Source organism: Mercenaria mercenaria, chromosome 6 (genome assembly GCF_021730395.1).
Source record: "Mercenaria mercenaria strain notata chromosome 6, MADL_Memer_1, whole genome shotgun sequence".
Lineage (NCBI taxonomy): Eukaryota > Metazoa > Mollusca > Bivalvia > Venerida > Veneridae > Mercenaria > Mercenaria mercenaria.
In genome coordinates, this window is record NC_069366.1 from 24,046,619 (window position 1) to 24,074,084 (window position 27,466).

The 27,466-nt window shown below is 34.6% G+C and overlaps 1 protein-coding gene across 3 annotated transcripts; it reads left to right on the plus strand.

Moving 5' to 3' along the window:
- Window positions 1–1,566: 1,566 nt before the first annotated feature.
- LOC123549401 (alpha-protein kinase vwkA-like) lies at window positions 1,567–26,977 on the plus strand. Of its 3 annotated transcripts, XM_045337448.2 has the most exons (5): window positions 1,567–1,680; window positions 7,141–7,226; window positions 17,935–18,109; window positions 18,896–19,072; window positions 22,718–26,977. In XM_045337448.2, exons 2-5 carry the CDS (start codon window positions 7,141–7,143, stop codon window positions 23,342–23,344), a joined length of 1,065 nt encoding a protein of 354 aa, XP_045193383.2. In that variant the 5' UTR covers window positions 1,567–1,680; the 3' UTR covers window positions 23,345–26,977. The 3 variants fall into 3 exon arrangements, with proteins under 3 accessions (XP_045193383.2, XP_045193388.2, XP_045193389.2); XM_045337453.2 differs by lacking the exons at window positions 1,567–1,680; window positions 7,141–7,226 and adding an exon at window positions 16,360–16,506; XM_045337454.2 differs by lacking the exons at window positions 1,567–1,680; window positions 7,141–7,226 and adding an exon at window positions 16,570–16,726.
- The last annotated feature ends 489 nt before the right edge of the window (window positions 26,978–27,466 follow it).

Genomic DNA, 27,466 nt, shown 5'->3' on the forward strand with positions numbered 1-27,466 from the left:
TGTATAGAAAACTTATATAAAGTTGTAGCTTGGGATTGATTTTGGGGTTTCTGGGATCAAGGTCAATGTCATTGTTACTAAAAATAGGGTTAGGGTTAGGGTTTAGGGTTAGGGTTAGGGTTAGGATTGTGCTTTAAAGTGGTGCACTGTGATGCAGTATACTTTTTTATTCTTATGAAAAGTGTTGAAAACCTGGTTTCGTGGCATTGCCGCGTTTCTTGTATATTAATTAATTAAGTAGAACATATTCACAAACAAAAAAATGTTAGTACACAGCATCTGTGAATGACTGTGCTATCAAAGATGAAAAGGATGAAAGGGACAAGTTAAGTAATTCATAATTACTATTTTATTTTGCAGTGTAATAAATTCATGTATATTGTATATATTATCAATACACAATAACTATATTATGCATAGCAAGTTGCCCTACAAAAGGAACTAAACTCCAACACAGTGTTACTTCCCCTTATCGGTACAGTTTGACAAAAATCATTGACGGAGGTTGCAAAGGGAACTGGCCAGAGTAGTACTCTGGCCAGCAAGATTAACAAGAGCAAATGAAATCCTAACATGTTAAAGTCCTAGAAACTCTAGCTACTCTGTCCAACCAGAGTAACCAGAGCAAATGAAATCCTGGTTACTCAGAGATCTTAATAGCGTTTTGTATGTTATAAGTTTTCATTGTACATTGTATATAATGTATACTGTAATGGCCTAACTAAAGTAAATGAACCATTAATACCTTTAACAGCACGCTATCCGGTCAATAAACATGGAAAATCCGTATTCTGCTGCTATATAGAGGTGGTATAGTGGTTAAGGTGTCTGCCACTCAACCAGGAGGTCGATAGTACGAGCCCCACTGTAATAACGACTCCACATTCTCATATGAAACCAGTCCTGTTTTTATTTTCAGGAAGTGGACTCGAGAGTGGTTCAAATAAGCTTGAAAATTTCATTACAGTCGTGCTAAAATAAATGTGTATAAGCTAAACTAATATGTGGATATTTAACTATGGTAATACATATCTTTTCATGACGTTAAGTTTTTACTCTTTTGCAATTTTGTTGTATTTTTCATAAAATTTTAATTGTTTGAATAAGTTTGTGTCGGTATGCTGAAATATTATTCATTCCATAATAATATGGAACAATGTCAGTTTCTATAGTATATAACTTTAAGTGACAGAAATAGGGGTTTAAGTCTAAAATCAAGACAAATGTCCAATAAAGATTTAAAAATATGTTAAAAATACAGATGTACGTTTCAGACATGAAAAATTAAGACCTGTATCTATCGACTGTTAATTTTTATATCTGTATTTCTGAGACCTGAATGTTGATTTTCTTACGTGCTACAACTGCATGCTGTATGGTAGCATTTTACAAAGATATAACCCATACTAACGCCCATTTATTTCCTACCTAAATCCCGTTTAATTTCTCAGTCTTGTCTTTTTCTTTTTTTAAAATGAGAGAAGTATCAAATAATTTTATGCATTCCAATAGCGTATTTGGCGGTACTTCAACGTTACGTCTGTAGACGTGACGTAGCGACGTCGTTTCTTAAGAAACATATTGACGTCAACTAATTTTAAAAAGCTGGAGAAAGTTGGACAAGAAGTGAAGGCGGTGCAAGTCAAGTATTGAAATCAAACATAGCTTCAGTTTATTCTGGTATGAAATTTTATTTTATCGATTTTTGGAATTAGATATTTTGCGAATATTTTCGAAATACTGAAACATCCGAATTGCTTATAGATAAATCTCCTCTGATTCATCTCTGCCATTTCACATCATTGCAGATTTTTCAGGTTAACTATTCATATAGAAAACCTATTTATCAAAATCGCCATTCAAATAATGATTGCATTGATAATAATAATAACAATCCAGGGTTTTGCAAAGTACGCATGTAAGTGATATGGGCTTGTAGTTGACTTGGATAGGAGTCTTTTTCTGTCATTGGCATTTAAACGGTAGTGTATGAATTCGTGCATTTATTAACAAGTCACGCTTCGGGATGTCGGTCAAACGAACAAATGGTTAAGGACGGATTTATGAGCATAGTGAAAATTTCTGTCACGGTTATTTACAGTTATCCATTTCATAATCTCTGGAAACAACGCTTTCAATTTATGGGGCATAGCTTATCTGGTTCTAACGATCTGCAAGTAGACATTTGCTGATATGGCGTCTTCTCTAGTCTGCTTGCGGAGTTTGAAATTAAAGTGTTCTTTGCAATGGTTATGACAAGGCAACGGATACTTGTTTTAAAATTATTTTTAAAACTTGTCAGAAGCAGACCTCTGAAATGCACGTAGCAAGCCTGTCGTTTTAGGATGTTATACAATTCAGCCAAATTAAAAAATACAATTATTATATAATGCCGTGTGTTTAAGTCTAGCAGAAGAGAATTTGGTTTGTAGGACTTTCCCTATTTTTATAATCCGGCTCAAGGGATGTTTGGAAATTGTCGACAAGGTAAAAGATAATGTCATACAGATTTGAAACACAAAAGAACTAGAATCTGACAACTTTGACTGACCAGATGTAAAAGTTTGCGCAAAGAGAAAAATCGCCATAATTTCGGGGTTCATTCAATCAAACACCCAACCGATGGGCAATTCCCCAATCATAGCAGTTCTACATCAAGATTTCCACAGGGTTTGGTAAAACCGAAAATTATCACTGAGAGAATGAATGTATTTGGGTATGAACTTTCACTCACATTAACTGAATAACTTTTTGGTAACTTACTGGTTCATGTTTTACAGACGAAATTTTAGTGTAATGGAAAATTTTTGTGAGCCGTGCCATGGGAAAAACCCCAACATAGTGGGTTTGCGACAGCATGGATCCAGACCAGCCTGCGCATCCGCGCAGTCTGGTAGGATCCATGCTGTTCGCTAACAGTTTCTCAAATTTAAACTTTTAGGCTTTGAAAGCGAACAGCATGTATCCTGACCAGACTGCGCGGATGCGCAGGCTGGTCTGGATCCATGCTGGTCGCAAACCCACTATGTTGGTTTTCCCATGGCACGGCTCATTTCTAAGATATAAATCTGTCTTACTGTAGACAGAAAGCCGTGACATGGAAAAAATGGGTCGTCCTGAAAGCCGTGACATCTAAGACACAGAATGACATTAGGCTTATTTTGCTATTTACCATAATTTGTTCAATTATTGTCCCTCCCTGGTCCAAATAATACCGCATTATCAATTATAAGTCAAATATTGAATAGAGATATCAATTGTGTGAAATATGATCTATAACGGTAAATAACACAGAAATCCGACATCCCTTAGCCTGAAATTACTGCACGGGTTCAACTTACACCCCGGATTATAAGACTATAAGATTCTTTCACTTGCTGGAGGGCCTCCTTACCACAAAACAGTTATCCTCGAGCCAGATACTTCCATCCGCACCTTCAACGAGTAATATATTATTTTTCTTGTATGACATATTCTTTAATCAATAGAAGAAATAAAGTAAAATGGATGAGATGAATGTGAGAAAACCCATTTATCCAGGTAGGGCATAACATTTTCATGCGAATTCGTCACTCATTTGAGCCGCACCATGAGAAAATCAAAATAGTTCATTTGCGTCTAGCATGGATCCAGACCAGCCTGCGCATCCGCGCAGTCTGGTCAGGATCCAAGTTGTTCGCTAACGGTTTCTCTAATTGCAGTAGGCTTTGTAAGCGGATAGCATAGATCCTGACCAGACTGTGCAGATGCGCAGGCTGTTCTGGATCCATGCTGGTCGCAAACGCACTATGTTGGTTTTTTACATGGTGCGGCTCATTTATTACAAATACGGCCGAAAAAAAAGATCAGAAATGTGACATATACGTTGTTGTTTTAATAGGGGTACAGATCTATGCAAAACGTAAATTTCACTTTTTTTTGCTTCGCTCGAACTCTTCACATATTTATGGTTCAACAGACCTCAACCTATCAGGTACGGTCCTTAGTCTTGTCCGTGACTCCTCGTGTCCTCTAGATGATCATTTGTATCAATCGGTTTCAAAATATTTAAATCGATGACGTTAAAGACCTACAAGCAAGTTGTATTGTCCCCATAAGTGTGCCCTTGACCTTTCAGCTAATCTCGTGATTTCGTTGTTTTGCACGCAGAACCTTGTCTCTTCTCTATGTTTTATACTTAGTTATTTTGACTTTTTAATCGAAGAGGGCGATGTATACCGGACAAGCTTTGTCCCTATTAATTCCAAGTATTACCGTGATATTTCAGCTAACTGCGTGCACCTTGTCTCATCATGGTTATAATTCAAGGTACGATGGTTATAGGTTATTAGTTTTGTATCGGGAAATATGCAAGAGTTCTGTAGTGGAAATATTGCGCGACTTCATCAGCGCAATATTCTTCGCCTAAAGAACGAGTGCATGTTATACATACATATTTACACGTATAAATGTAATGTAAATATTTTGAATTTGTTCAGTAGCCTGAATAAAACTGATAATACTTACCTTAATAAAATAATTAATGCAACGACACACATCAATTTACGTCAGGCACTCGATATGAAATTCAGGCGTCAGAGAATGGAAAAATATTGATTTTTCTGGGGGAATATTTATAGGTTATTAGCTTTGTATCGGGAAATATGCACGAGTTCTTCAGCGGAAATATTGCGCGACTTTAGGAGCGCAATATTCTTCCGCAGAAGAACAAGTGCATATTTCCTGATGCAAAGATAATAACCTTTTTATTACATACACATCTACACGTATGAATATAATGTAAATATCATAAATTTGTATAACAGCCTGAATAGGATTGACAATACTGAACTATATACAAAAAAAAATAGTGCAACAACACACACTGAATTACGTCACGCACCCGATATGAAATTCAAGCGTCAGTGTGTGGAAAAATATTGACGTTTCCGGTACCATTGTAACTTAACGGGGAATAGAAACGAGTATGTAATAAAAGAGAGTATGTAATAACTGCACCTATTGCACATTTGCGCAACACCATCACACCTCGCTCCGCCAACACAGTATCGTGTATCCCCAATCGTATCTCCGCATATCGTTCTCCGTCGTTTCACGATCAAACATCATATCGCAGTTTCCTCGTGGAACTTCGGCCTTTAGTCAATGCACATAAATGTGATGACGCAACACGAATACGTAATGATGACACGCGAAGAACGTGATTCAAAGTATCAAAGTTATTTCGTGTTTCAAGATTTTTTCCTGATAGAACATAACACCATATAAGACAAATATAAAACAAGTTTTGTGGAGAAGCATGCATTCGTAGTATTCTCCATGCGACACAATGTGTCGGTCTTGGAACTGAACGATGAACAACTGGGTGCAACGTACTAGTGCAGTCCTCGACCTTTGATTATACAAAGTTGCTTTCCAATATGAAGGATAAATCATTATTGGATGTTTCATATTATATGTGTGTGCGTGCGTGCGTGCGTGCGTGCGTGCGTGGTGGGGGTGGGGTGTGTGAGGGGGTTGCATGCGTCCGAAAGAGTTAACTATTGAGAATGGAAGGGGTGATTTTGGGGCGATCTGGCATGCTTCCGAAAAATATCATTATTGGAAATTCTATCCTGCTCTATTCTATTCTATTCTATTCTGTTCTGTTCTGTTCTCTTCGGATCTGTTCTGTTCTTTTTCTTTCGGTTTTATACTGTATGTAAAGGATGATGCTATATGTCTCGCCTCTCTTCGTGTACATGTGACATATTCGTTTAAACAATCGTTAATTGCATTTTTGTTCTGTTGTTGCTGTTTTTGTTGTTGTTATTTTTTTATTGTTGTTGTTTTTTTTTTGTGTGTGTGTGTGTTTTCAGGTGAAATATACGCTTTTGCTTTAATAGTGGTACTCATGTGTCGGTGCGACGTTAAATCCAAAAAAAAAAAAATAATAATAGTGGTACAGATGCGAAAATGTAACTGTCACAAATTTGTGACATATTCGTACGACTTTTGTGAAATATTTGCACAGAATAATCAGTATGATTTTCACAATGTTCACGTGGGAGAAAAATGTTGGTCACTAAGTTTAGATGGTTAAGAGCAATCACGGAACAGTTTCAGACCATCTCGGATGATTTCAGTGAAACAGTATTAATATATTAAAAAGAAAAGGCACGGAAGATAATTGATTAAATATGTCCGGTATCTTCTTCTTCTTCTTGTCGTTCGCATCTACACTGTCAGACCAGTAGCCTTGATGAAACTTGTGGTTTGCCGAAGATCCTCAATGCCTCCATACAGTTTCTGGTGGATTGAAGTATCTATCGGCCATGTCCGGTATGACACTGATGAAATTTCGAAGCGGAGATATCAATACTCTAAAACCGTGATGCATCATTATAATCATTGTCAAGGATTTTGGCAGTTTTCAATACACCGGAACTTATTTTCGACCGCTAGTATTTATTTAAAATGCGACATATATAGAATACAGAATACAGAAAACTTTATATAGGTTTGAGCAATGAGCTCCTCAACCATACAACCACAGGAACATGAAATTCTATCAATAATTAAGCCAACACAAGTCTATATAAGAAAGACCCACTCTGTATAAAAAAACACATTATATATAGAGAGGGATTCTTTTCATATAGACTTATGTTGGCTTAATTATTGATAAAATTTCAAGTTCCTGTGATTGAACATATGCATATTACGTCATTTGCTCAACGTTGTATTTACTGTACTCTGAAACGTTTAATTGACATTGATATTTGTTACTATGTTTAAATGTTTTGTAAATATGTTTTCGTGTTTGCTGACCTGGACAGTATATTGAAATCTAATTTAAGCATTTTAAATGTAAAAAAAACCGCAAGTTCCAAAAAAGCTTTACTGAAAATCCGGTCGAACAGTACATTTTAGAGAACACCAGATTATCAATGATTTCGCATGTTCTATCCATTGGCTATCAGCTGTCTTGTCTTCAACAATATGTACAGTCAATCGTTTCCTTCCTCTGAAGATGACAACTAAAAACTGAGGTCACTCTGCCGCCCTGCAGAAAAGAAATTATGTTTGATCCAAACTATACACTTTGTCTTAATTCTGTACAGCCGTTTTATGAATGTATAAGCACTTTTTTTCTTGCAGATGGATGTTTGTTGTCATACTGACTGCACGTGTGAAGATTTCGAGCGTTCGTCCGCAACTCACCTTAGTAAACTGGCTAACTTTTGGTAAGCTTACAGAATTTCTACCGCATGCTTTTCTTTCAATGCATCGCGATAGAAGTTTATTTCTCAAAATTACTTAACAATCACAGAGAAAGCCCTGACATATTCAAAGTCATTTATGGACACATCCAAAATTAATAGGAGTTAGCAAATGCAGTAATGATAATATAGAATGATTTATCAGAACAGATCAACTGTATTTTATGCAAAATATGACAGTCACAATGTCATAGAATGTGATGAGTTTTAAATCCGATTGCAGGTTTATTTTAAGAGTCACACTCAGTGTGTAGTTATAAGCGCCTTGAACACCCTTGTACTCTACGTTAACCCTCTTACTGGCTCACCAAGACGTTGCATGTAAAGTACATCTCACCATCCGAAAATAACCAGTATAACGCCTATGTCCTTTCTTTGCTTCCGTAGCATCGCGTTATATCATTTCCTCTGTGAAATGTCTAGAATATGTCATAAATCTTTAAAACCGACTTGAGTACACTCAATCCTAGTCTGGCTACCGACTAGATAATCTTTTTTTTTAGAAAAAATAATTCTTTTATATATTTTGACTTCATCAGTCTTGGCTCTGATTATCTACGTTTTGAGAATAAAAGGGACATAATGATACAAAATTTGTATTGCCTCAGGAGTTATCTCCTGTGAACAAAACATAAGGTCTGAACACAGACTAACTTAAACCCGGTCGTTCTGTACCCCTTATCGATTATCGAGGGACTCTGCATAATACAATAAAAACATGCGCAATTCTGACGGTGATATTGTAAGTAAACAATTCCCATATTGATCGGGAGATCTATTCGTCACGGAATCTGATCGTCTGTTTGAATCAGTTATGATACAAATCATTGATTGTAAAGGAAGTAATACGGGTTCCCATATTACTGTTGATGTGTTCCACATTCTATATCATTAATAAAACTTTTAAGGCTGAAAAAAAAATATACATAATTTGAACATACACATACAGGTATAATAACTATGTCTCTCGTCCTATTCCGGCGTTCAGCCACTTTGATATTAGAGTTTAGTGTTTCCGCGATCTTGATATCAGCTACGTATCTTAATATGCAGCAAATAAAATGGTAAATGCATGCTTTTATCAATACAAGGAAATTTATTTTCTCAATAATGTTCCTACGTCAGTATCTTTTGATCGATCAGCGGGTTGTTGCCAATAGTAATAATATATTGTCGATTATCTGACCAGTGGCATCAATTAATAAGTACACTGGATTGTAATCTCGTGCAATACACAAACGTCAATTGAGGCCATATTCCAGAGTGGCGTAACGTCTGCTAATTATATACCGGATGGACAATATCAAATGATACGGATATTCGAATGGTTGGATGCATTTACTGGGAATTATCTTTAATCGGGCAAGTATGAATATTTTAATGCATTATCCTAAAAAATTGCAACTATTCCTAGATTTTGATTAGAATTTAACACAGACAAATTTAAGTTTGTAATCAACTTGACCCAGTGAACTATTAGCGAGTGATCTGGTAATTTAAACGTATTCTTAATTGTTTTGCATTTACAGTATAACTTTATATTTAGAAGATGAAGGGTGCAACCTTTATATTATCAATAAGTAACATACGCCGAAATAGAAGTAAATAATTGAAAATAATTGAGTATGAGGTTGTCACTTCTATGTATTGTGACTGTTGGGGTAGTGAATCATTTTTAAATACTGCACGGGACAATTTTAAAAGGAAATTTGCAGACCCTTTTTGTAAAGTTTTAAAGATGTATACAGTTGTGAAGTCGGTGAAAAAAGCCGCATTGAAATTCTGAAAAATACAGATAACGATTTTCATCCTGTTCTTAATCTATTCTTAATTTAGAGTTATTTGCGTTTATTTTTTAAAACAGAACACGCAATAGTGGGAAAACCCCTCCTACATAATCTATTTTACTACGGTATTTTTTGGATTTTATCATTCAGATCATTTTTCTTTTCGGTTCGTAAAAGGATTTACAAATTATCAATAGCAGTGTAAGTCTGTTATTTTCCCTTTTATTTTCTTACAGTATTACTATTCGAAGTGATTGTGTTTGCTAGTTGTTAGATTATTATATAACAGAAGACATAACGAAATATTTATAAATTATTATACTAAGTGCAAGATCGAATTTTCTTTATTGAAGTGAACACCGGATGACATGTAATATCCGGTGCTGCACGAGTGAAGTATTTTTTTATCTTACTGTATAAAACAAAGAAAATCTTTTTATTTCCTGTTTGTGCCAAATTTTATATGAGTATTTGATACATGTAGGAGGCTTCGTGGCCGAATGGTTAAGATCGCTGACTTAGAACCACTAGCCCTCTTCGCTGCGGGTTCGGGAAAAACCTCGTATTGGGGTGCAGAGTTTTTCATGCAGTGAGGAAACCTCCAATCTGACATAGTGAGATCAGTGGTTCTATCGGAGCCCGCTGTAATGAAATACGACCCGGAGGGGCACCTGAGATTGTGTCGTTTTGTCGCGTTTTAAAACATCCAATTATAAAAAATATATTTGATTTTCTACGTACATTGAAATTACCAGATATATTTTTCTGTAATATTTCAATATTTCACTAAAAAAAACGTGTAATAAAATAATATTATTTTAGTTCGGGTGTTATGTAACTTATAACGCTTTTAAAAATGAACACTTTTCCCACTAGAAGGAAATATTTGTATGGTGCTACGGTGCTCGTGTATATATTTCCGTATTAATAAAAGATTAGTTCAAATGTAAAGTCGAAAAAAGTATGAATGCCATTTTTCATTATAATAATTTTACTATGCTGAATAATGCTTTTAATATGCCTGACACAAAACTATCTCATACAGTATTTATTTTGAAGAGATATTAAGAGAAATATAGAAATTTTAGTGTAATCAGATATGAGCCGTGTCATGAGAAACCCAACATAGTGCGTTTGCGACCAGCATGGATCCAGACCAGCCTGCGCATCCGCGCAGTCTGGTCAGGATCCATGCTGTTGGCTAATGGTTTCTCTGATTGCAATTTGGCTTTAAAAGCGAACAGCATGGATCTTGTCCCGAATGCGCGGATGACCAGATGGTCTGGATCCGACTGGCGCTAAGCACTATGTCGGTTTTCCATGGCCGGTCCATATGTTTCTCTTATCTTGTTTATTTATTGGTTATCTATATCGACAAATACAAGGAAGTAATACTACAGTAAATTACCCGAAACTAAGCGAAGTAAATCAACGATATTATTGCTTTTAAAGTTGTTTATGTCCACTTAATACAGGCGATAACATTTTACGTAGAAGTGTTTTGATTAAGTGCAACGTTCAGTGAAACTTCAGGGAACTGTCATACCTCAGCCAGGGAGATGGGACATGTACCTGTATTCATTATATAGATCTCCATGCAATCGGTTTATCAGCACGTGCAGTTCATTATCGTTCCATCTCGGGTTGTAATGCACTGTATGGATTCATTCGAGACTTAACGCAATAATTGATCATGAATAAATAAATTTCTTGAACCTGGCGAACCCGGCTCTGGAAAGTTTCGAGTATACAGAGACCTATTCTGTGTTCAGACCGTAGAGGAATATATAAAAAGAATTATTTAGAAAAAAAATATTAGTCGGTAGCAGAATAACTGTGGCAAAGTCTCATGAAAACTCTTAGTTTTTGGTCGTAGTCTGTGTTCAGACCCCATGTTTTGTTCATAGAAAATAATTCCGAGGCTATTCAAATTTTATATAATTTTGTCCCTTTTCTTCTCAAAAAATTCGATAATTTAAAGCCAAGATGATGAAGTCAGAATATATGAAATGATATCCGTTGTTTTGATCATGCATTTACAAACAATACGGGACCGGTCTATTGTGGCAAGTTGTGCCATTTTTTCTTTTCTCTTAAAATTTAATGTCCTGAAACCGATGTTTAACCGGTTTTTACAGTACTAACAGCATGTCACTTCATCCTTCAAAAACAAAATATATGGTATTGAGCACTAGAGTCAAAAAAAACATACTAAAAACTTGAGTTAAATTTTTGACGGGTCGGTCATTGAAAATGTGAAAATGTCAGAAAGTTCTACAGGTGTATATATCGATGAAAACTCTGTCTTGGCCAATCCACGTTAGTACCGTGGCCAATAAACTAAAATCAAAAATTGCTCTACTTAGGAAGAATTGCATTTTTCTTAACAGATGAGATGAAACTATTGTATTACAATGCATATATTATGTCAACCATGGAGTATTGTTGCAATGGGCTGGGGACTTTGTCACAAATCGGGCACTGATAAAAATTTCATCTTTGCAGAGACGCGCTATAAAAATAATTACAAAATCAAAGTGTAGCAACTTTGATGAAGTATTAAGAAATTCAAAACTTCTATCTTTTGAGAAAGGTGCAAATACCATATTTCATTATTAGTGTACAAAAATAAACAGGAGATTGTCTTATTACATTTCAGATTTAACATTTTGTTCATAATGATCTTACAGTCTGCGCTCAATCGAAAACATGGATCTTTCTATTGTTAAAACCCAAAAGAACTACCTGAAAATAACATTTAGCTACAAAGCTGCACAATATGGAATTCAAATTCCTTCTTACATTAAACTTCATAATAATAATATAACTGCTTTCAAGCATGATTTAAAGAATTTTCTCTTGTTACAATAGTTTTTAGCAATTAATTACTTGTAATTACAAGAATTTTGTTGAATTGATGTTACTGTATTCGTTTCCAATAATAATAATATTCATATTATCTTATTATTCAAATCTGGAACTATTTATTATCTTATGGGACAGACTTTCTTTTTTGTATGTATCTTAATTGTCATGTATAATCTTTGTGACGCATGGTAATTCTTTTAAGGAGGTAGGATACCTTGTTACAAGGGTAAACCCAAATTAGTTGAACCGCAGCATGTTTTTGTATTTCGTGTAATATGAAGTTTTAACTGCTACAATCTCAATTTCGTTTGTCTCTGTCCCTTCAAGTTCAATTTTTATCCAGGTTTGAAGAACATGACCCTCCAAAGGTATTTCATATTGAAAGAAGAAGGAAAATACGGATATTAAACACTTTTCAGTGTATTTTAGTTTCATTGATATCCGTAGAAGTCTGCATAATTGATAATTTTACTGGTATGCACGTTATCTTTCTAATATAAGCTTAAAATGTATATGTCGCGGGGCTCGTGTTTCCATGGTAACGCATTTTCTCTCATTTTTAAACAACTATGTATAAAAATAGGGGTTTTCGACGGCTTCAGTGCCATTCTGTTAATGACCAACATGAAATATTTGGGTAATATTATTAGCAAAATACCAAGCACTTTATATGGTACCCTATTTTTCTTAAATTTTAAAGTAACCATGGCAACAGAGATGTTTAAAATAGCTTATATCTTGCTGTTTATCGTAATTTCTTTAAAAAAAAATATTGAATAAGATTATCTTTCTGGTTGATGTAGCTTTAAAACATATTATTTCTAACGTAGGTTACATTTTCGTGCTATTTGCATTTATTCAAACAAATTTCATAGCTCAGAATATGTACAGCAGTACCCCTCGTCTGCCATTTTCCATGGAAAAATCGTTCAGCGTGCTGCTATTATTCTCATGGATATTGTTGAAATGAAAATAAAAAGCCGAATCTGTGTTTCTGAGATAGACCAGTGTCAACGCTTTTGAATTTTACATTTAGATACATAGGTCACGGGCTTCGTTTCCATGGTAACATCAATTCAATTTAAGAAACCACAATTTTCTACTGAAATTTGAACAATTTTAGATCTTAGTTTTAGTATGTAAGTAACAAATTATCAATGGAACCTGAAAAATAGGTATTACAAATCAAACTGCTAGACTTTTTATTTGAAAATGGCCGTAACAAGTAACCTTTTACCCAACTATATTCCAAATAACATTGGTTGCCATCATCCATTTTCTTACATTCCGCATAACATTTCAATATAACTACATAAAAGAAGCAAAATATTGATTATTATTCAGAGCAAAAGACTCATAAAAATATCTCAGCAAATAATGGTTATTTGAAAATAGTTAAAATAAAGAAAATGTACAGAATTACGTACTTTCAAGAAAAAAGCTATTAATTTTGCGCGGTAACTGACACGTAACGTCATGACGTCAATGACGTCATTTTAAGGCAACAATGTTTTGAAGCGTTTCTGCGGCAATTTATTCATTATTTCTGCATTATTAAACCATAAAGCATCAGATCGAAGACAAGTTCATGATTTGTTTTCAGAAGAATGAATATACAAATACATTTAGTTTGTCGTAAACGTTGTCGTAAATCGTCACGTTAGCTTCCGGTTGGACATGCGCACATACAAATATGAAGGTAACCTACCTCCTTAAAACATAGTTATTGTTATATTACTTTTATTTAAGACTTCTTTAATTTGAGACGTGTTTGTCGAGAAAATTTAAGTAATTCTGATATGTGTATTTTTGTATAAATGTTAAATTATAAATTGACTGTATGATTGTGTGTAAGTGTGAATGTATATCAGTTGAAGGCCATACTGGAAATAAGTTGTAAAATATCTGTATTTGTACACTTAGTATGTCACCTTTAGAAAATAAAGTTATTATTATTATTATTATTATTATTGACAGGTTGAAAATGCCTTATATATGTTTATGTAATACATTCGCTCTATTTCGCAAAACTGTATTTTTTATGATTTGTCTTACACTGCCGTATTTTTGTATCAACGCAAGTTAAGAATTCATCTTCCCGCTTAGTTGTATATTGTTGTTTTTTTCGACAGCAACCACATGGTGTCATGCTTTCTTCTCCAGATTTATTACTGTTTAGTAAATATTATAGCAAAGTTTTGATCTGAATACTAAAATAATGGCATTTTAAATACGCAAAATAACGCGGTGATTTCGTTAACATGTTAATATGATGTACGCAACAGCTCGGAGATAGGTCAATTAATTTCTCAAAAACACAAACAGCGTCAAAGTTGCGCGCCCTCTGTACCAATAAGGGGAAATAACACTGTGTTCGGCTTCAATTAATGAGTGGTAATCACAAGGACATACTTTTACAGAATTTAGAAAAGCTTTGGTATGGTACACTTCAAACTACAATGTTTCCATGGTACAACGTTCGACACCACTTTACATTTTGTGTTTCGTGGTAGCACAAAGATCTAACTGTCTCGCTCTTTTTCTTTACAAAAAGAATCCGGGCGGTATTAGTTTCTGGTGCAAATCTTGGTTCTAAAATGGACGAGTTGTTCTTAGAATACGTTTGTTCATACGGATATTCTGTTTATTTATTTCGTTGTCGCAAGATACTTACTCGAGAAACGCGATAAAATCTTGTGGTCACCCAAACTTGTCACCTCAGAGCTTCCGTAATCGCGTTTTACTTGTGACCGTGATTTTATTCTTTATATTATCACGTTACTGTACATTGTACAGAACTGTAGGAATAACGCATGTTTTTTCGTGTTATAACATCTGCAGAATCCCGAGAGATTGGTTGGTGCCCGAGCCCGTTAGGGCGCGAGTACCAACGTATCCCGAGGGATTCTGCATGTTATAACACGAAATGAACAGGCGCTAACGCTATTCTAGCATAAAACGCGTAAAATCTGATAAAAAAAAATATACAATATTACTCAACGTCATTAGATTTCCATGAAATTCGCGGGAATGTCTGGGTTGTTTTCTTACGTTGACGTCATTTCGTTTTGAATTATCCGTTTTGGGGCCGAATGACGTTTACGCTTTGCAACGGAACGCGCTATTATAAAACGGTGTTATAACAGCACGCGAGCGCGAGAATCTCTCTGTTAACACACGTTTTCTCTCCTGTTAAAACACCCCCGAAAAGTGACAAGAACAGCAGTTTTATGCTAGAATATACATAATACTATACACGACAACGTTATGTTTGTGGTATGATAACGACATCTTAACATAGTTCATACATGTCCAAAAAGGTAGTGTAAGATGAATTCCACTATACACTGCAAGAAATAAAATTTTAGATTAAACCGGGACTGGTTTTTGCTGGAATCTACCAATGTGCACGGGGTTCATGTTGTCGTGATATGACACATTATCCCTTATTTTCGCACACTTTTAAGGACGTTTCTTGACATGAAACTGGATTTTTAAAAAACGAGCAATTGTTGCGTATTTGGCTAATAAAAACACTAAACACTTGAAAATGCATGATGGGTGCATTTTTTTTCTTTTCTTTTTTTTTTTTCTTTTCTTTTTTTTTTTTTTTTTTTTGCCAGATAAATTAATCAGGTTTCGGGTCTAAAATTATCCTAGTCGTCATCATGACCTTGATATATCTTTTATTTATGATGTAAATAATATCATGATAAGACAGGTTGTTCGCTACATTTACCTGGCGATGAAAGAATTAGGGTAGCTATCTCATGTTTACGAAACTGAATTTTTTATTTTAAAAAATGAATTCGAAGAATCTAAATGTGTTGTATTCTATTTCTGCATGGGGGACTCGCACTTTTCGGAACAATGTGTTGTTATATATGCATTTAGCAGCTGGGCTTATTTGTATTTTTTTTTACTTAGCGTAAGGGTGTCGGAAGAGAACGTGAAGTAGATGTCCGTTTGACTGTCTGCCTGTCTGTCTGAAAGTCTAAAACCTGTGAACAGTAATCGGTCACATTAAAATATTTCTTATGAAAAGGTTTAAACTAGTTTTTAAATAGTTTAGTTTATACATAATTTATTTTAGGTCGATTGTGAAGTTAGTTCAACAACTTATATTATTCACTCTCGACACTTCATTCCTGATGGAATCTTAAAGTATAAAAAAGTGCAGTTTTGCAACTTTTTGTTAAAAAGTTGAAAAAAAAAATTATGGCCATTAAAACATTTACGGTCGGGCCAAAAGCTTAGGGTAGGTCGAGATACCTGAAAGAAACAATTTTTTACGCCTAAACTAAAAAAAAGCTAACTTAGTTAAATGCAGTGAAAGTGAAGAGCGATGGTAAACATGATTATTTTGCACAATCGATTGTTAAACAATACGTAACCAAACGTCAGTATGACCGAGTTTTTTTCTTTTTTTCCGAGAAGTAACAAAATACCTGCGATCTACTTCTGTATGCGCACATAACGCACGCAGCACGCAGTAGAGATGGTACTATCTATATAATAAATAAAAACATCTATTGAGGAAAGCGTTCACAGCTGCTATACCTGTATAACTGTGTATTGGATTCTGGAAGGTATATATTTATACATGTAGTAATTACTCCCAGTAATAATATTCAAAATGGAGGATTCGGTATTGATCCACGCCCTGTGAGAACATTTCCAATACGCAAGAAATTGAGAAACTCGCAATATTGGAGTTAAATGTATATGGATTTTTGTGTTTTCTGGACTGCTTAAGTATCTGTTTTCAACAACAATGTGATGTATTATAGAGTTTATAGTTATATGAAGGTGAATTCACATTTATAATTTTTACAAACGGATCTTTTTCTAGCTCAGTTTTTTAAGAGAGAAGGAGATTCGCTAGATCATCGGAATAGTTTCATTACTGTTTGCGGATAATAAGAATAACGCTTACAATGTTAGTCAGTTTCATCAGGATGAAAAGATCTGGACGTAATTTTCGTATTGTATATGAAGTAACCTATTTTAACGTTGCATAAACATTAATTTATTATTATTATTATTATTATTATCATCATCATCATCATCATCATCATCATTATTATCATTGTTATTATCATTGTTGTGTTGTTGTTGCTGGTGGTGGTGGGTGTGCTGTTATTTTTCAGGCTCTTCAAGGCATTTACATTAGGGGCGTATGCTGTTTCAACGCTTGCAACAGCCGCTATGCACCGGTCTAAGCGGCAAATCATTTGCTTCCGCGATAAGAATTTGGATAAACATGTGAAAGAAAATTAGTGGTTAATACCCGTGTAGGTAGAAACATATCACAAAAAAGTTCGCTCACTTTAAAATGAAATATCATAACAAAATTAAATTTTACTTGAGCCTACGTGACCAATGATTTATACGCCAGAGCGTTGTAAACTGGATTGCCGCTCACGTGACCGGCGTATCCCAGGTTGAGTGAAACGAATTTGCACAATAACTTAAATTCATTCAAAATTCACTTAAATGTACATATTCAAGAACAGGTAAGCGCTCCTGAAAAAAATCATTTTCTTTCCTGTCCTTTGTGAATATCTGAGGAAAATTTATAATATTACACTGATTTTCCATGTCCTTTTATGTCGCTTTAAAATGGTGTCATTATTTGGTTTGAACAAATTTCTTTTGCGACATATCCGGCCATTATGACTTTCGTACATTATTTTATATTCATGGCTTTATGAAGGTAATTTTCATTTGTTTTGTTAATTGTTTTATTTTTTCATTTTTATATTTTACATGCTTACATTTTTCAAGTATAAGGGAGTTCAATCCCCCTTTTTAAACACCCCTTTTTACAGGTTATCTTTAACTTTCAACATATTTCCGCAAGTACTTGAGAATTTCATCAGATGTAAATGTGTCTTAAAATTTGATTTTTTTTTGCGATTTCACTATTTTGCATAATCGCAAACTGAAAACACATACACAGAAATAGAAATATCTCAATACACAATTTAATGTGTGTGTTTTCTTTTCTATTTTAGTTTACTTTTGAACAACGAGAATAAAACACAAAGGACACTTGTCATGGGGATGTTTGGCTTTACCATCGAAAATTCGACGTTTCCCTCCATCCAGCCATGGAAATTCGGCCAGGACTACTGGTGCTCGTTTGAACTATACCCTGAAAGGACGGGAAAAACATTCTATATATTCAGAGTAAGTTTGTTCGTATTAGTTTATCTATTTCATACTAATTTATTTTAGCTCGATTGTGATGAAAGCGTCAAGCTTACTTTAACCACTCTAAATTCCATTTCCTGGGAAGAACAGTACTAGTGTCATATGAGAAGGGGTGGTCGTGACCCCAGTGGGGCTCGAACCCACGACCCCCAGGTTGAGCGAATGACACTTTGATATTGACATCATATGTTATTCTAAAGGCCGATTTGTTTTTAAGTTTTTATTCACCAGCAGAGGGTATAACAGTCATCAGTTTCGACCTGATTGATCAAAATTTCTTAATCGCTAGTTAAGATAAACATTTTTTTAAGTAAAAGTATTTTTGTCACTTCTTCATCGATTAAAGACTAACGCAGATAGTTTTCTGTAAAAGTCAAATTGACATTAAGAATAAAGTGACTGAAGACATCTTCAATGAAAAAAAAACAAAACAAGCAGTTCCTACAACCATTCACGATACGAAGTCTTTTATTGCATTTCATATGTCGGATAAGAAACGTACTTGAAGAGATATTTCCCCGGTTTAACGTGTATATCAGCCGTCTTATTTACTAACATTTATGCATACATTTGATACTGAGAACATCTGATTTTTTTTTTTTTCGTGTTCTTGAAGCAGTTAAAATTCGTGACAAATCCTTTCAAAGTATTTTCATTTTGAAAAATTAAATTTTACATCTTTTGTGTGCAATTTCTGTTCCTTTATTGTTTCTGCTAAATTGAAATATAGATATTGGCTTAAGGTATGTATATTAATTTCAGGGAAAGGCCTACCACCAAAAAGATTATTGGTCCGGTACTATGGTGGCTGTGAAGACGTTCCGACATCTAGAAGGTACGGTCAGTGATTGGATGCCGTACAAAGAACGCTGTGACGTAACAAGAAAGCTGGTGGCTGACTTCAATAAACATTTAGCAAGCATAACGTGTGACACCAAGGTATACTTCCTTCTTTAGTACATAATTGTGGCAAATCAAAACTGTAGTACTTGTTAATTGTTCATATGAAGTAGAAACATAGCCTTTCTGTCAAATTGCAGACGAAAATGAAATCTGCGTATTGTCATGACATCAGCAGAATTCGAACATGTTTTAGTCCCTGACCTTTTTCCGCTGGTGTCACACTTACTTTGGTCTATTCAATGGTGACGTTTTGATGTGAGCCCTGGATTGGTAGTTTTTATGACAATAATTCTTCTTGTTTAGGAGAAATACTTTTTATTGTAAAATGAATTGTTTTAATGACCCTTTGCTTGGATTAAATAATATGAAATTAGGTGCTACCTAAAAGGCAGAGCTCCCTTGAAAAATCACGAGTGCCCCTTAAAAATTAAAGGAGTGGTGTTGGAATTGTCTGGAATTATGGATTCGTTTTGGAAGTTTATGTTCTATTAGATCTATTAAAATTATAAGTATTATGATAATTCATGATTTCTGAATGCATGTTTTCGACTGCATCAAATTTAATTCTTGACATGTGAAATACTCGAAAGATATTCTGTATATAGTTAAAAGAAAGTTCGATATAGATTAAAATCTGCACCAAAATAAAGAGAAAAACTCGTATTTGAATAATTTCTGTTATTCTTATTAAAACGTACTGCATCAACAATTTTACATAAATTATTATCATACTGGAAACCAGTCACAAATGATAATCCCTTCCAATTGAAAAGCTTCAAACCTAACAGAATCTCATTAGTCCAATAGCCAAAGGAATTCTGTATCTTTGCTTGTGAATGTTTGGCAAGTTAATGTTTCAATTCCAAAGTTATTAAAAAATAGAATTTACGTAATACTGGAAATGACTATTGTAATTCTTTTAAATGTCATTATTGTCAAATTTTGGTTCTTTCTGAAAGGAAGAATGATTGTGGCCAACTTTCAGTCAAAATTACAGCTATAATAAACGCCTGGTATGGGAAAATTACAATCATTTACATTAATGTACAAAGCTTGTTTTAAACCCAAAAGACTAGCAATTTTTAAAAATTAATGATCAGAATTTTACATAGAGAAAAACAGTTTGCCGAAATTCTCGAAAAATCCTGTTTATTTACTGAAGTTCTAAGTTAACATTTCTATGGGTTTTTTTATGGTTAACATTTTAGCACTATAGAATAGGGATGGTGCTAAGGACCTTTTTGATGTTTATTGATAATTCATCGCGAATAGTTTTAGTTTTTTTGATAAACTCTGGTCAGTGATTTTAAAGCTAACGGATGAAATATATGCGAACGGGGGAGAAGAGCATTATTTGCTTCTCACAGTTCAATGACTGTATATTTTGATCCTAAAGCTGTTTTTTTTTTTATAAAGTTATGTCTACTTACTACTGCACAGGCACTACATTGGAATCTGACATCAAAACTAAACACTTGTTCAATTTCACATGAATGACTTTAGTTATACAATATTTTCAAAACTCATAATAATACAAAAGAAAAAAAACTGAAATAAAAAAGGAATAGAAAAAAAAAAGTCTGGCCCAGGTGAGGTTCGATCTCACGACCTCTAGTTTTCAGCGCGAACTCGCTAACTACTACGCCACTGTGGAGTTATGACGTCATCATGACAAACATAAGCATATATTAGAAAGTTCGGTAATGACAGCGTTAGAAAAGTCGTTTCAATATGAAAATATTGTAGATTTTTTTCTATTTTATTTCTTTTTTCTTCGTACAAAATGTTTTATGCTCTAAATTTTTATTATCAAACGCGCATTTACATTTTTATTCAATATTCAAAGCAGTAAGCGAGACGCTTTTGTCAACCGTAAACAGTAAGCGTCTACTGACGTCTTTACTGATTAATTACTATGTGCATAGAGCACATGAAAAAATCCGAACAACACCGATTCCAAAAAGTCACCTCGATAGTATACACATTTAGATCTCTCTATTCGTTTTCTTGTTCATACGTCTAACCGTAATGCGACGCGGCGCCGGTAGCTCTGCTACTAATTTCGCATAGGGGAAATACCGAATGTCTCGTAGGCCAAAAATAAATTATGATAGTTTTTTTTTCTTTGTCCTTTTTTATTCAGCCACAAGGCTTTTTCTTTAGCCTTCCCTCTTTTTTTATCAGTCCATGAATGTTTTATTGCCGCATTAAAAGATTATCGTATTGGAGCAAGATAGCTTGGCGCTGATTTTGTTCCAGGAATATGCTATCAGGAGGTTTGCCAATACACTAACTAGCTGTCAGTTTGGATGATATTCCATATTTTTGACCTGTCAGACATAAAATCTCTCTTAGAAGCTGCATAACCCATAATTTTCTTGGTGTTTTTGGTGGGTTATAGTGGGTTATAGGTCATTTAAGAACGTTTTGCTAGTAATTCTTTTTATGCCCCCGAAAGGAGGCATATAGTTTTTGAACCGTCTGTCCGTCTGTCGGTCTGTCAGTCTGTCTGCAATTTTCGTGTCCGGTCCATATCTTTGTCATCGATGGATGGATTTTCAAATAACTTGGCATGAATGTGTACCACAGTAAGACGACGTGTCGCGCGCAAGACCCAGGTCCGTAGCTCAAAGGTCAAGGTCACACTTAGACGTTAAAGGATAGTGCATTGATGGGCGTGTCCGGTCCATATCTTTGTCATTCATGGATGGATTTTCAAATAACTTGGCATGAATGTGTACCACAGTAAGACGACGTGTCGCGCGCAAGACCCAGGTCCGTAGCTCAAAGGTCAAGGTCACACTTAGACGTTAAAGGATAGTGCATTGATGGGCGTGTCCGGTCCATATCTTTGTCATTCATGGATGGATTTTCAAATAACTTGGCATGAATGTGTACCACAGTAAGACGACGTGTCGCGCGCAAGACCCAGGTCCGTAGCTCAAAGGTCAAGGTCACACTTAGACGTTAAAGGATAGTGCATTGATGGGCGTGTCCGGTCCATATCTTTGTCATCCATGGATGGATTTTCAAATAACTTGGCATGAATGTGTACCACAGTAAGACGACGTGTCGCGCGCAAGACCCAGGTCCGTAGCTCAAAGGTCCTAAACTCTAACATCGGCCATAACTATTCATTCAAAGTGCCATCGGGGGCATGTGTCATCCTATGGAGACAACTCTTGTTTTTAATGGACCTGGCTATGTGTTACAGTTCTCAGAAGATTGTAAATTTTATATAGAACATATAGCAAATCTATTTACTACTGTACAACCTTTAAATATCAGTACAGTTTCAAGGTCAGTGAAAATAATCACAAAGGCCATCGTTCTGCAATCAGCCTTTCCGAAAATTGTTCGGAAAAATTAAAAGTACTCGCAAGCCTATTCAGTTTTCTAAGTAGGTTGAGAACTAACGTACGGAACTAGAGGCAAGTCACCGATCCTTAGCGGGTTGAAAGTTTTCCGTGACGGAGTAACAGCAGATAATGTTCGTTCCGTAACACTCCTCTGACTCGGGGAAATTTTCAGTTATTTGAGGAAAAGCAAGTCTGCACTGGGACAGACTATATCAGAATTAAACAAACAAGATCAATGTAGTAATTTTTATTACCGTTTGATAATACTTTTGTCATTCCAGGTAAATATAATGCCGAACTGACATTTTCTTCTACATTTCAGCTTACTTTCATCAAACCTATAGATGCCGTAATGGACAGCCTTTCTGACGTCATGAAAATTACGCGTTTTTTCATGCGCTACGACAAAAAATTCGAAAACAATGAAGTCGTCCTTTTCGAAGAGATTTTAGAGGGTGATTTCAAAATATTTGTTGATGCCCATGGCTTAGCGACAGGAAATGGTTCAGAAGTACTAGACGCATTTTGTCATTTCACTTATCACGTTTCCAAAGAAAATTTAGTGGTATGCAACCTAAAAGGCATTGAAGAGGAGGGAGAGTACAAACTAACCAATCCGACAATTCATTCACGTGACGGTTGTTATGGTGATAAGGACAAGCGTGATGTAGGGATCAGTGACTTTTTCCGTAACCACATCTGCAATTCATTGTGTGAAAGCTTCATAAAACCAGACACTTTGCACGTGCAAGAATGGTACGAGGAACCATGTGCTCCAAATCACTGTTGCACCAGCGATGACACCATAAGCAAAGAAAGAGAAACAGAAGAAGGAATGCCATTTATGGAACAAAAGAACAATGAACGGGGACAGATTTTTCTACCAGAATATACGTCTTCTGATCCTCTTGGTCCGCCGTCATATGACACGTGCATAAATGGCAAATGACGAATTTACCCGTTGATATATATAGTTACAAATGAAATCTCTATACCGTAAAGAATAACACCTCTAGTGTTTCAAATGAGATCTATAATGTTACAAACAAGAGCTCTCTTGTTACAAATGAACTATATAGTGATACAAATTAGACCTATAGGGTAAAAATGAGATGCTTGCGGTCGTTTACAAAAGTTTGAAAAACGTAGTTACTGATCTCTCAAAGGTGTTTCTGGACATTCAGTTCCAGGTCACTTTACGAAAGTGCTATGCATAAATAAAACAGCAAGTTTCACGTGCTTACACGCAAGGGAATATAAAAAAATTATGCCGTTTTTCCAGTGATGCTCAAAATGCATAGTGAGCTCTATAAGTGGGTATATTTTTGTGTTCTAAGTGAGGCTTCATTTTTCACAATAATGGCTCTCCAATTTTTTTTCACAATATATTCATTGTATATATTTGTAATAGAATGATTGACATATCTATAATCAGTCTTCTATCTCTAGTTATTCTTGTTTTCAATTTAAATTTATTTATTTATTGTTTCGTATGGGGTTTTTTGCAGGTGTGTGTTCGCTTTATAAATGATCAAATTTGGAACCAAAAAATGTTAATCTTCATTTTATTTATAAATAGATGTATACCAGACAGTGCCATTTATATAAGCTTTTACCAAAGATGTCCAGAAAATACCAGTTATATATATACATAGTCAAGGAGTTTTTGTGATACAATATTTAGCATAGTTATTACTTTTACGTACTACATGCACTTTAAATATACTTTTTACCCAACATGGTATGTGAGATTACTTAAACAATAGAAATGGTCAAACGGATGTATTAAATCGACATATTTATTTTCAGGCTAGTTATAGGTTAAAGGTCAGTAATTCAAATCCTTCTTTGTTTCATATAAAAACGACAACTTCATGTCGTCTTCACGTATCTTTAGAGAACATCACTTTTTCCTACACCTATTTTTCATGAAAGTTCTATCACAAATTAACGAAAAAATGAAAAGAAAATAGGGGTTTATGTAGTTCCTAGTGAAATGCCAGTCAGTTGTGGTTTGCTACCCTAAAAATGGCGCATATTTGCTCTCGTCCGCGCAATAAACACCTACTTCTGGTTTCGATCTGCAAAACTTGCCATGTGGGGTGTATAAACATGAAAACCGTCTCATTTCATGCAGAATGTATTCTAGTAGTGAAAAATGGTGATTAAAGCACTCGTTCTACACGAATTTGCGCCAGATATGGAAAAATTAGGATCTATTTATTATGGTCTTCTTTCTTATTCCTGTAAGTTAGGTATTTGCCTCTTGCTGGGTGGCTACCCTTTATGGATATAGTAAACTATGGATTTCTAACAACTGCCTGTTAATGATGACTTTTAAATTCCATTGAACCTATCACATTGTACGTTAAAAGTCTTTCTTTACTTGGCTCGAATCTCTTTCCAGCTGCATGCTTTTGTATGAGATGCACTGTATATTTTCAACACTTATTGTATTGGGGTTTTTTTTGTAGTGTTCTTTTCTGCTATATTTTTATTATACATTCCTTTCTAGCTATGTGCAATAACTCTAACTCTACTATATGAAGAGTTACCGGCCCTTGCTTTTTTTAGTTGCTTTAGTTTATACTGGTCTATTTAAATGTACTTTTGTCGATTATGAACAAAAAAATGTTGAAATGTGGCAGGTGTTTGCAATTCTACTATATCGCTTTGTCTATTCCTCTTTATTAGGAAAATACTTTTTATTTTCTTTGAGTGTACTGTTCGAGATGATATTTACTTACGGAAATGTGTGGTAAATGCAAATATACTAAAAAATATAAAGATGAAAATCTCAAAGGAATAGCAGAATTCGAATTCTCTTTAAGCCGAAACTTAATTTATTAAGCCAGATCTTTGCACTGGAGTTCAGTATATTTATTTTTGAAATGCTGATAACTCGTCATTTAAAGGTTGTTTTTTTTTTTGTTTCATTACGTTTTAGTTTTGAAATTGTATTTGGAAATATAAACAGAAAGTCTTATATTTACATATGTTATTGATAGTCCTGTGAATAAATTATTTGCATTGTTATTTCATTAGATGTGCTCTTTACATTGTTTTGTTTGGATAGTATATGAAGTTTGTTAGTATAGAGTTAGATTCCAATTATTTATTTAAATATATTATAACCTTAGTTGTTGTGTTTATAACCAAACTGATCAATAATTTAAACTAATTTATTTTACAACATAATATAGAAAACAATATTTTACATGATTTCCCTAGTGGAAGGCGTTGCTTGGTCTAATGTGCCCATTTTTCATACATTGAGATTTTTAGATTTTGAAATTGTATTTTACTACCAATGTCAAACTTTAAGGCACAGACTGTATCCCAATTTTACTGCATTTATCTTCCTTTAAATGAATTTCATGTACTTTCATGTAACCGTTCATCTTCATTTCATACAGAAAACATTAATCTTAGAATCATGATAATTATTTTCATTTCATAGGATTACCATGTTCAACTATCCAAAAAGGTAAAAGCTATATGAACCGTGCCATGGGAAAACCATGCGTTTGCGACCAGCATGGATCCAGACCAACCTGCGCTTCCGCGCAGTCTGGTCAGGATCCATGCAGTTCGCTTTCAAAGTCTTTTGCAATGAGAGAAACCATTAGCGGACAGCATGGATCCTGACGCAGTCTGGTCTGGATCTATGCTGGTCGGAAACGCACTGTGTTGGTTTTCTCAGGACACGGCTTATATGATTTACCAAAGTAGTCTTACTTTAGAACGTTTTTCCTGCTCTCAAGTTTTCGAATATAAATACTAGGGGTTACAATTTTAGACCTAGTAAACTTGATCAATGAAATTGGTCAGAATGTTTGCCGCAATAACGCCTTGTATGAGGTGATCTAGGTAAAAAAAAAAACGAAAAGGATAAATTTTGAACCTGATATTAATACAATTTGATGAGAATGCACGTCCTTTACATACCATTGTAAATTTAAAATTGAGCCATCTACGGTCAAAAAGTCGGTCACAGGGTCAGATCGTTAAAAAACGTTGCTAACATTCTATAGAGACCACATTTTACTAGATGTGTATAACACATAGCCAGAATGTTTGTCTTCATTAAATCCAGGTAAAATTTGATAAGGGGATTAGGGGTAATAAATTTGACCATTAAATAAAATAATTAAAAAAAAAAAAAGAAAATTAAACGCTCTAGAGGCTCCAGTTTCTACATGATCTTTATGAAATCTTTTTAGAATGTTCGTCATCATGTAATAAGGTCAAGATAGAAAAATACTAGTAGGTTACTAGGTAAAATTAAACAACATTTTTGTCTACACCCCAGAAGCCACGATTTATATCTTATCTACAAGAAAATTGGTTAGATAGTCTTTACGAAATATAATTATGTATAATTTAAAATAAACATGGTGTCAAACACTTCAAGTAGTCAGGTGAGCGATAAGGGAAATTGTTGGCCATCTTGTATTCTGATATAGTTTGTGTATTTATAAGATATTTTAGAGGATTCAATAATTTATTGTCATAACAGAGCAGCATTAACATAAATTATGTGTATCATTCAATAAAATTAATAAAATGCAGATTTAATTTTGGTTGTTTTAATTGTTGTTTCTTTGAAAATAAAAGCAGTTATTGTCAGTATGTAATTGAAATAATATTCGTAAGAGAACGCCTTGGTGTCTTAAATTTTATTCCATAAAACATGGAATAAAACATCCTACTCTCTTAGTCTACTCCACGTTAACTCATTCATACTACCATATAAAAGCTAGTAGAGATACAATGCAGATTTTGAAAAAGAAAAACCTAAAAGACATTGAACTTAACAGAGTCAGATGAAATAGATAAGAATGAACAAATGAGCCGTGCCATGGGAAAACCAACATAGTGGGTTAGCGACCAGCATGGATCCAGACCAGCCTGCGCATCCGCGCAGTCTGCGGTCAGGGTCCATGCTGTTCGCTGTCAAAGTCTATTGCAGTTAGAGAAATCTTTAGTGAACAGCATGGAGCCTGACCAGACTGCGCGGATGCGCAGGCTGATCTGGATCCATGCTGTCGCAAACCCACTATGTTGATTT

Coding starts and splice junctions, on each gene's coding strand:
- LOC123549401 (XM_045337448.2), top strand. CDS start 7,141: ATGGATGTTTGTTGTCATACTGACTGCACGTGTGAAGATTTCGAGCGT. Junction 18,110..18,895: donor AAACATTCTATATATTCAGA/GTAAGTTTGTTC, acceptor TATTAATTTCAG/GGAAAGGCCTACCACCAAAA. Junction 19,073..22,717: donor GCATAACGTGTGACACCAAG/GTATACTTCCTT, acceptor TCTACATTTCAG/CTTACTTTCATCAAACCTAT.